The sequence below is a fragment of the Haplochromis burtoni genome, unplaced genomic scaffold (assembly GCF_018398535.1).
Source record: "Haplochromis burtoni strain Fernald_Lab_line unplaced genomic scaffold, NCSU_Asbu1 Contig_609, whole genome shotgun sequence".
NCBI lineage: Eukaryota > Metazoa > Chordata > Actinopteri > Cichliformes > Cichlidae > Haplochromis > Haplochromis burtoni.
The window spans coordinates 281,925-293,220 of NW_024582970.1; the positions used below are offsets into that span (position 1 = coordinate 281,925).

Below are 11,296 nucleotides of genomic sequence, written 5' to 3' on the forward strand. Positions count from 1 at the left end.
TACTTCCTCTTCCGCCTTTCATAGTCATGTGTGAAATAGGGCTGTATAAATGGAGTCATGTGCGGACGTATTTTACATCCACAAACACCAAGACACGGTTTGCGATACATGTGGCAAGACAGTGAGGTGTTGTGGCAACACCACTAACCTCGTCAAACACCTCACATTAAATCATGTAACAGAATATGATGAGCTTATGTTGAGGTGAACTGAAGAAGAGGAGAGGAGAGGGGTAGGTGCTGCTAGGGCGATACAGATGTCTCTCACAGATCCTTTAGTCCTTTAGTGCTGCAGCCAGGCAACATGCTCAAATGGCTTCAGTTTTTTTTCTATATGATAATTCTGCATTATTAAGTGATAAGAACAAGTAATCTGATGTCCTGTAATCATTATGAAACTATAATTTGAGATACAATAAAAGATTTTGTACAAAGTATATAGGATCAGTATGGTCGATACCACCCTGAATTTTACTTGGTATCAGATTGGAAAGGAAATCAGTGGTATCGCACATCACTAGTTCCATCTGAACTTTGTATTGCCTGCTGGGTAACACTCATAGGATCAGGGATTAGGACTTTTTAAACAGAGAGCTGATCCAGACTTACTGTATTGGGGCCCAGTTCCCACCCCATGGACAGTACCTTCTAATGATTCAATAATGGCACACCAGATGGATTTAGAGAAACATCAAAGAAAATTATGCAATTCTGGTTTTTCTCATTCATATTCAAAACTCAAATAAAAAAAAAATCAAAACTATTTGTTTCTGTTTAAATAAGTGATAAATATTTAGGCCAATGTTTATAAAATATATATTCTATCCATAAATGTCAGAAATTATATCTCACAGTGGGTTTTGGTTGCCATTTTGCTCAAGTGAGTTCCTGATTAGGATCTGTGACCCCAAAATAATTTCCATTAAACCATCTGGTATGTTGATGGCGGTGACAACACTGACTTTATAGACAGCTAACAAGTCTGTTCTCCACCAGGGAGCCAGATCTTCGGCAGTATGAGTATAGTGTCCTCTCTGTGGAGAGCCCATAGAATGGCCTATAGCACTGTTTAAAGGCACATTCTAAAGCAGTTCCACAAGATTGTAGAAAGGTTTGAAAAAGCACGAATCAGTATTTGGCACGTGTGTTACAGTACATAAAAAGATCTCATGATTTTCTTCTTTACTTTCAGTATCACTTATCACTGGTGAATTTCCAGCTGAGATTCCAGCAACATCGGGCCTGGTGTAGAATTCACTCTGTTCTGCATCAATTTTATTATTCCTTTATTTTGCATTTAGTTAATGAGGGAGTGAACTCTTTAGATTGAGATTCTCCTTGGTAATAGTGTGCTAGGCTGACATAGGCAGCAATCAAGCATGTTTTCAGCACCAGGAGAAACTGGAACTCCTGAAAGAAAACTGTGAAAGAACGGGCGAATAAAGAACATGCAAACTCCACAAAGAAGGGCTCCACCAAGGTTTACAACCCAGAAACCTCATCAGTGCTATCAACAGACATAGAAAAGATTCTTGGGGCACAGATCCTGATCGGGATCAGTGCTAGCACTACTGCTGTGATCTAGCAGTGCTATCCACTGAGCCATACTATTACTAGGATGACATTTATTCATATTATTGCTATAAAAATTACATCATTAAATACATTTTAAGATATTTTTCACATACCAGTGAAGTGCCCCATACTCATATTTGCCTCCAAAGATTGCCTCCAATCATATGACCCCCAGGTTACACAAGCTGTTTGTTCTCGTGTCTGTGCCCTCCGATGCCTTCCCCAAACCACAGCTCAGTCCATGTTTAAGCCATTTCCCTTTATCTACTAAAAAACGCTGTCAAAGCTAAGATGAGGACATGGGCCAAGCTAGTGCAATATTTATTATATTAAATTAAACAGCGATTAGTGATACACTTTAAATGACAGGCAGACTTTCTTGTTACTTCTGTAGTGTTCTTATGAGGATTACCAATCACATACTGGACTCCTTTATCTGTTTTGGTTCATGAGCACACTCACATTCATGACACATGTATGTTTAAGCAGATTGCTTCCACAAACAAACAAAAAGGTTCAGATCAATAGTTTTAAAACCTTTTTACCACCAGCATACATCATATCTTGTATCTGTTGGACTCACCCAGAAATCTATACACCTTTAGGCCTGGAAGGCTCTTTACCTTCTTACCATCAGTCTAAGACTTCTGCATTTGGAAGACTTCAATTAACTTTTTTTTTCACTGTATTGTTAGGGCTGCAGACAAGAACCAAGATGGGGGATACATTAGTGATGCAAGTTGGTGTTATTTATTCAAACCTTTCACCATCATGTTAGTACTGTAAATTGATTTGATTTATCGTAATTATTTGTCCTTATTTTGATGTGTGTGTGTATATATATATATATATATATATATATACACACACACACACATCAATCCATCAATCCATTAAATCCATCTTATCAATGTTAAACAAAACACATTCACATTACAATTTGTCACAAACTAATCTTTATCACACATAACAACAGCTCCTTAAAATTTTTCCAACCCAGGTGACCATAGAAGAGAAAACAAGAGTAAGTTCATCACTTTGGTCCATACTACAGATACTATAGTGTACTATACTATAACGTGGACCTAGTTTTTGCAGGCATTTATTGTTATATAGAATGCAAAGGAATAAGCTCGCCTGCTTTTTATAAATATAATTATAATAATTCCCATGAGAAATAGTACAAACCAAACAGCAGAAATTTAGACAGAAATTATTTACACATGACTTCAACTTAATGTGTTGTCATCAGGATTGGCGATATGAAAAAGATAAACAGTGTTCTATGCAGTTACTGAACTTTTGCCAGAATTTAAAAGAGTGCAAAACAAATTCAAATATAAACTATTTCTAACAAAATAACTATGCATCACAGTTTATACTGTGTCATCTCCTTTATGGATTTGTTGGATCCTTGGTGCTGGAGAAATAAACTCTCTGCACAGCATCGTCAGAACCTGAAAGGACATGAGTTACATTTAAATTAAGGCAATGCACAAGGGTTGTACACAAGCCAACATGTTGCAAGTAAAACCTGATTGGCAGATGAAGTTGAGGTTCTCCTCACAGGGCTGGTCCTGCCAGAGGAAGTGGTCCGTGCTGGCCACACCTCCACAGGTGCTGGAGTAGCTGTCAGGAACAAAATCTTGTGGCCAATTTAAGAAATTCATGGAATATCCAGACATCCAGAACCAATCGTCTCCTCTGAGGGATCTTTTGGACAGAGAAAAATATATGAACAGATTTAAACTGAATGGATAAACTGCTATTGATAGAGCATAGGCAGCACTTGTTTACATTGAGTTTGACAAAAGCTACATGATTGATATTTATCTTTAAAATAACAATATATATTACTAATTTGTATGGTCAGGAAGACACTAAATACATTTTGTTATTCTGCAAACTCAAGGCTGGCCTTTCCAGTATAACACTTCAGTCCAAACGGAGTAAAAAAAAAAATAAATAAGAAGAATTTCACTACAAAAAAAAAAAAGTGTACAAATCAATCAATAGAAATTTCTTTCAAATTTCTTGTGGATTAAATAATGTCAATTAAGTTTCTGCCACCCCTATGTTAGAGCAGGTTTGCTGTTGTCTGGGAAAGGCAGCTGTGGAAATGAGTATACACAACAAAACAAAGCATCTGACTTATAGATTTACAGTACCATATCACCCTATTAGAGCACTTCGCTCTCGCTCTGCAGGCCTACTTGTTGTTCCTAGAGTATTTAAAAGTAGAATGGGAGGCAGAGCCTTCAGTTTTCAGGCCCCTCTTCTGTGGAACCAGCTTCCAGTTTGGATTCAGGAGACAGACACTATCTCTACTTTAAGATTAGGCTTAAAACTTTCCTTTTTGCTAAAGCATATAGTTAGGGCTGGACCAGGTGACCCTGAATCCTCCCTTAGTTATGCTGCAATAGACGTAGGCTGCCGGGGATTCCCATGATGCATTGAGTTTTTCCTTTCCAGTCACCTTTCTCACTCACTATGTGTTAATAGACCTCTCTGCATTGAATCATATCTGTTATTAACCTCTGTCTCTCTTCCACAGCATGTCTTTATCCTGTCTTCCTTCTCTCACCCCAACCGGTCGCAGCAGATGGCCCCGCCCCTCCCTGAGCCTGGTTCTGCCGGAGGTTTCTTCCTGTTAAAAGGGAGTTTTTCCTTCCCACTGTTGCCAAAGTGCTTGCTCATAGGGGGTCATAATATTGGGTTTTCTTTTCTTTTTTATTATAGGGTCGACCTTATAATATAAAGCACCTTGAGGCTGTTGTTGTGATTCGGCACTCTATAAGAAAAAATTTATTGTTATCAGAGATCATTTCTTCTTTGAACAATTGGTAGTTATTTTCATTTTCTTCATACATTGTTCACATTTCTTTCTAGCTTTTCTTGTTTTGATTTTGTTATTTCTTTGATTTCCTTGGGGTCATCTGACATTATTTCTAGTTCTTTAATAGATATTTTTTATTACACTTGTGATTGGAGAGCTCCACCATCTCATTTATATTTTGTCATGCTGATTCACTGATCTGTAGATGTACATCAACTAAATGAATCTATAGCTATCAGTACCTGCGCAGTCCAAGCCAGACGTGGTCTGTGAGGGAGAAAGGAACGAGGCTCAGCAGCTGCTCCAACTCGCTTTGCTCCTGTTGGCTGTGAAGGCTGAGCAGGTCCCAGTAATAACGTCTACAGTACATCAGAGCATCAGACCAGCAGAGCCTCTCTCCCACAACCGTCACGTTCCTGCCACCAAACTGCAGGCTCACAGGCGGAGGAGGGCTGGGAGGAGGTGGAGGAATGACAACATCTGGCACTGCAGGGAAGTATTCTTATTAGAAACCATATTTGGTTTTTTATTGTTTTCCGTTTATTTTAACATCTTAAATTGCAATGTTCTGTATTAAAATTCGACACCGAAAGCTAACTGTGAGCAAAGATAAAATATTAGAAAAAGGGTAACAACAGTAAAACTGTTACCATAATTTGAGCACACACAACAACCAAAGAACTTCCAAAAATAGCACAACAAGACCCTACCAGGCAGAGAAGCAAACACCTCCACTTCACACAGCGTCAGAATTTTCGGAGATCCTGGTATGATCACACTGATGTAGCGACCTTCCATTGCATTACACTGGAATGTGTATGTTGGTGTACCATCTAATGATTCGATCATGCCACAACTGATGGATGTAGAGAAACAACAAAGAAAATGTCAGTTTTGATTTCTAATCTATGTTCAAACATTAGTTTGTTGTTGTTTAAGTACAGAAAAAAATTTAACTTAATGGTTATGGAGAAATGCTCAGAAATCAGATCTCACCTGGGGTTTTGGTTACCATTTTGATCCAGCGAGTTCCCGATCAGGATCTGTGCCCCAAGAATCCTTTCTGTATAACCTTCCTGTCTGTTGATGATGGTGACAGCAGTGACTTTATAGACAGCCAGCAAGTCTACTCTCCACCAGGGACCCAGATCTTCTAAAGTACGTGTACAGCATTCTGCCAACAAGTTTCCATTCCTGCACCCATCAGCACCCTTTGAGGGCCCAAACACTGGCCCATACCAAGTTGATGACTGTACTGTTTGTTTGTTTAAGGCCACGTTTGGAAGCGGTTCAACTAAATTGTTGAAAAGAAGAAACAAGTATGAATCAGTATCAGGCAGATGTGTTTCAGTAGATCAGATCCAGTCACTTAAAGCTCTACCTGCTGGGGCAGCATACACCTCCACTTCACACAGGGTGAGAGTCTTCTTCTGTCCAGGAAGAAACACGTTCACAAAGCGACCCTCCATGCTGCCTCCATCACACCGGTATGTGTAGGTTTTACCCGCTTTGATATGTGAGATGGAAGCACACCTGACAAGCAGAGAGTGTGGGGGCAGCATTATGTTAGTATTTGGACTTCATGTTAAGGAAAAAGAACATCAAGTAAATAACTAGTCCTGTGGTCGATAATATGTATATTCTAATTGCTGAAACATTGCTGTTCAAGTTATTCTAAAATAAAACAAACAAAGAAAAAAATCACAATGAACGTTGACTGATATAAAATTACCTGGGATTATTGTTTCCATTGTTCTCCAGTGAGTTTCCTATTCTGATCTCAGCTCCATCCAGTCTTTCAGCACAGCAGTCTCCTCTGTTGGTGACTTTTACAGCAGTGATTGTAAAGCTTCGCTGCAGGTCCACCCTCCACCAGGGGTTGGTCTCGTCTTCAGCCGTGTGGCTACAGAACCCATTGCTATAGAACGAGTTCCGTCTGCCATCGATGGCTTTGGACGCAGTGGCAAAAGAGAGTGTAGATGACTGGGTAGCTTCTCCTTTGAGTGCCACATTGGGTAATGGGTATCCTTGAAGGAAAACCAAGAGGACAATAATTTCTTTTGGTTGGGCCCTGACAACCCTTACTGGTAAAAAAAACAAAAAACCCCAAAACAAATAAGGATTAAAGCATCATTATATTTTTTCAGTAATCAAAAACACCCTGACACGAACACCTTCATTGGTACTTTTACTCAGTCACTTATAGTCTTCCTTATCAGCATCAGAATTAGTGGTGCAATGGATCAAAAATCTCACGGTTCGGATCGGATCACGGTTTTAAGTCACAGATAGGATCAATTTTCGGATCAGCAAAAATAGAAAAAAAAGACAAAAATTCGACTCGCCATTTATTATTTAAGTATTTTTTGCCTATTAAAAAACATTCAACTGAAGACTCATTCCACGCACTTATATAAAAACAAATTAAGGTGCAATATGGACATTATGGACCATGCTGGGCACCTCTGCATCCTCTGCACACGGCCATAAACAACCAGAGGAGTCTGTTCAGTGACAGGTTGCTTCTCCCAAAGTCAAGGACCAGCAGACTTAAAAAGTCCTTTGTCCCACACGCCATCAAACTGTTTAACTCCTCGCTGGAGGGGAGAGGGAGGGGAGACGGGGACAAAGGATGGGGGAACAAGTAAGCTGTAGTGCCTTTTCACTGTGCAATAGTTTTTGTTAATAACCAACGGTGTAATAAATCAAATCACTTTTATTGTCACTTCACATGTGCAGGTACACTGGTACAGTACATGTGAGTGAAATTCTTGTGTGCAAGCTTCACAAGCAACAGAGTTGTGCAAAAAATACAATAACATAAAACAAGCAAAATATAAGAATGGCTAAATCTGAGAGTAATAAATATATGTTCAATAGACTCACTTGAAATGTGCCGTTCCCTTGTATTCTTATTCCTATTTATTCTATTTATCCCTTTTGTATTCCCTGTATTTATATATGTGTATATATGGTATTGTAGCGGGTCAGGGCTGTTCGGGGTTCTGTTTTTACAGTTATGTTTTGTTTATGTTACCATAGTGACAGGTGACGCCCTCTTGCTGCAACGGTGTGTCCTTCCAGGGTCAGAGGGCGCCCTGTGTGTTGTTGTTATTGCTGTGCTGTTTCCGCGCTGAGCAGTGAGCTAGCAGCAGTGTTCTTCTGGCAGATGTAAATAAATGGCGGTGCTCCCTGGCTAAGAGGGCGGGGGAGCAAGACCGAATGGAATTCTGTCTCCTCCTTGTCTGAGCTTGCCACATTGGTGTCAGAAGTGGGATAGCTCACCCTCGCCGTAATGGAGAGAGACATTCAGAGGCTGGAGCAAGCTGTCGAGGAGAACATTCCCCGCTTGGGAAACTGGCGATTGAAGAGAGAGGAGGTGAGCGGCCATGTAAGTCCCCCGACGGGCCCCGATGGCGCGAGCGCACCACGGCGGCGGCCCGTCACGCCAGATGTTAGGGCAATGCTTCATGGGCTACATCTGCCGACCCACACGCCAAGCCCCCAACCGCGAGCAGTTATGCCTTCCACGCCAGTTAAGGTACCGAAATACAACGGGCTAACCCCGCTAGAGCCCTACCTCTCACAAGTGCGACTGGCGGCCAGACATAGTGGCTGGAGTGAAGAGGAGACTGCTACACACCTAGCGCTAGCATTAGAGGGAGATGCACTGCAGATACTCCTTGATCTAGCCCCGGCAGAGCAGCATGAGCTCCAGGCCCTCACCGCGGCACTCGGGAGGTGATTCGGGCAGCGGCACTCCACTGATCAGAGCAGAGAGCGGCTGACCAACCGGAGCCGTTGGCCGGAGGAGAGCCTGGGCACCTTTGCAGCAGACGTGTTGCTGTATGCTTGTCGTGGCTATCCGGAGTTTCCAGCAGCAGCCCGTGAGGAGCTTAGCCTGCATGCTTTTCTGCGAGGACTTTTCCCAGAGCGACAACGCCAACACGTCTGCCTGGCCATGCCTCAGGACTGGTGCTCACCTCGCGACCTAACCAGCAGGTACGAGATATCCCAGCTGCAACCCTCGGTGCCCCGGAGGCGTCCTCGTCGACCGACCAACCACTGCTACCGGTGCGATGAGCCTGGCCACGTGGCGCGTGACTGCCCAGCACCAGCCCCGAAGACCAGAACTACGCAGCCTCAGGGAAACGAGGAGGGAGCGGTGTAGCGAGGGGACCACCGCTCCAGCTTCCTGCCCCCCTCCAAGGACGATGCACAGTGGTGGGCCGAGTTGGGCACCTCAAGGGACTCTACCTGAGCTGCTGTGTTGAGGACCAGCCATGCCAGGCCCTGGTGGACACGGGGTCTACCATTTCCCTGATACGACCTGGCGTGCTCCCTGAAACATCCGGGCCACTGGTGAAGGGTTGGTTGCCCACAGACACCCAGCTGATGACAGTGACGGGGGAGAAAACTGTTATGCGGGGGAAGAAACCGTTGCGGATCCGAGTGAAGGATCTAGAGCTGGTGCACGACTTCTGGCTCGCCGACATTCAAGACCAGTGCATCATTGGCCTGGATCTGCTGAGCCGCTGGGGGGCCTGCGTCGACACCGCGAAGCTGGCTATCACTCTTGGCGCAGAGACTTTTGCCCTCCAGCGCGGCCAAAAGCAGGGAGCGGGGACCAGACGAGACAGGCGTCGGGCAGCTGCCGCTCAGCAGATTTCGGATGCCGGTGGCTCCGGGTCATCTCCACTCGCCTCAGCCTCAGCCTCTCAGCCCGACAAACCTCCCTCGACCGAGACCATCGAGGCTGTTGATGACCTTTGGCAGCGCAGCAGCGTAGGCCTCAACGTCGACCAGCGCCAGCGGTTGAGGTGCCTCCTGGACGAGAATGTGGACATCTTTGCCGCCAGTGACAAAGACTGTAGGCAGACGAGTCTGGTCCAGCACACCATCGACACCGGCTCTGCTCAGCCCATCCGTCTGCGCCCACACCGGCTGCCCCTCTCAAAACGGCAGGTAGCGGAAGAGAAGATCCGTGAGATGGCTGCGGCTGGGGTGATCGAGCCGTCCAATAGCCCATGGGCGGCACCCGTGGTTCTGGTGGGGAAGAAGGATGGCAGCCCGAGGTTCTGCGTGGACTTTCGCCGTCTCAATGCAGTCACCAAGAAGGACTCGTACCCGCTGCCGCGGATCGACGAGGCCCTAGATTACGTTACCGGCTCCAGTTGGTTCAGCTCCCTCGACCTACGCAGCGGTTACTGGCAGGTGGAGCTAGCCCCCGAAGCAAGGCCTAAGACTGCATTCACCATTGGACAGGGGCTGTGGCAGTTCAGGGTCATGCCATTTGGGCTCTGCAATGCGCCAGCGACGTTTGAGAGGCTGATGGAGAGGGTGCTCGTGGATATCCCTTCGTAGCCGCTGCGTTGTGTACCTGGATGACCTGTTGGTGCACGGTGGCGACTTCGACAGTGCACTGTCTCACCCTGAGCGAGGTCTTGAGTGCCATCCGACGAGCTGGGCTGCGCTCAACCCCAGCGAAATGCCGGCTGTTGGCGAGAGAGACCACGTTCTTGGGCCATGTGATCAGCGCTTGAGGTGTCGCCACTGACCCCGCAAAAGTGGCTGCGGTCCGGGACTGGCCGACTCCCTCGAACGTCCAAGAACTGCGGAGCTTCCTGGGCCTAGCCTCCTACTACCGTCGGTTCATCAAGGGGTTCGCGACGATGGCCAGCCCCCTCCACCGCCTGACTGACAAGGGACAGCTGTTTGGCTGGGGGGATGCCTGTGCTGCGGCTTTTGCACAGCTGAAGGAGGCCCTCACCAGAGCCCCAGTCCTGGCCTACCCCGACGCCGGCAACCTTTCATTGTGGACACTGATGCTAGCAATGTAGGAGTCGGGGCGGTCCTTTCCCAGCAGGACGAGGCTGGAGAACGGGTGGTGGCGTACTTCAGTCGTAGACCCACGACGGCCTCCTGTACCGGAGATGGCGGGCCCCCGGTCAGGGCAGAGATCTCCTGCAGCTGTTGGTGCCTCGGTCGCTGCGGTCACAGGTGCTTGAGCTGGTCCACGGCTCGGTGGGGGCAGGACACTATGGGAACGCCAAAACTCTCCGCCGCCTCAGGGGACGGTTCTACTGGCCTGGCTGTCGACGGGATGTGGAACTTCATGTGCACTGCTGTGACACCTGCATCGGCACAGAAGGGCCCAACTCAACGCTCCACTGCCCCCCTTCAGCAGTACCTGGTGGGGGCCCCAATGGAAAGAGTGGGAGTGGACGTCCTGGGGCCGGTATGTGTTGGTGGCTATGGACTATTTCACGAAGTGGCCAGAGGCCTACGCGGTGCCGGACCAGAGCGCAACGACGACGGCCGAGAAGCTGGTGGAGGAGATGTTCACCCGTTTTGGGGTCCCGGCTGAGCTCCACAGTGACCAGGGGCGTAACTTCGAATCGAAGGTCTTCGGGGAGATCTGCCGGCGACTGGGGGTGGAGAAGACGAGAACCACACCGCTCCACCCCAAAGCGATGGCTTGGTTGAGCGCTTCAACCGCACGCTGGCCACCCAGCTCGCCATTCTCACCAGCCGCCACCAGCGGGATTGGGACCGACATCTGCCCCTGGTCCTTTGGTCGTATCGGACTGCGGTTCAGGAGTCCAGCCAGTGCACACCTGCCGCTCTGATGTTTGGACGGGAGCTCCGGACGCCTGTGGATCTGGTGTTCGGGTCCCCCCCGAGCCGGAGATTGATGGTGGGCCAGAGATGGACTACTACAGGAGGCTGAGGGAGCGGCTGCAGGTGGTTCATGACTACACCCACCAGGCCCAGGCCAGCGCCGGAGTACGACAGAAAAGAGCCTACGACACCAAGTGCCGAGGGGGGGTTTTCATGCCAGGCGACAAGGTCTGGGTGTACTGCCCGGTCCGCAAGAGAGGAGTGT

The 11,296-nt window shown here is 46.8% G+C and overlaps 1 protein-coding gene across 1 annotated transcript; it reads right to left on the bottom strand.

Annotated features, from left to right (window-relative positions):
• Nucleotides 1–2,478: 2,478 nt before the first annotated feature.
• LOC121812476 lies at nt 2,479–6,590 on the bottom strand. The gene is made up of 8 exons (XM_042214770.1): nt 6,577–6,590; nt 6,143–6,490; nt 5,792–5,943; nt 5,407–5,704; nt 5,121–5,266; nt 4,653–4,896; nt 3,109–3,287; nt 2,479–3,031 (listed from the first exon to the last, which is right to left on the bottom strand). The coding sequence occupies exons 1-8, from the start codon at nt 6,588–6,590 to the stop codon at nt 2,970–2,972; spliced, it is 1,443 nt and encodes a 480-aa protein (XP_042070704.1). The 3' UTR covers nt 2,479–2,969.
• Nucleotides 6,591–11,296: the final 4,706 nt, after the last annotated feature.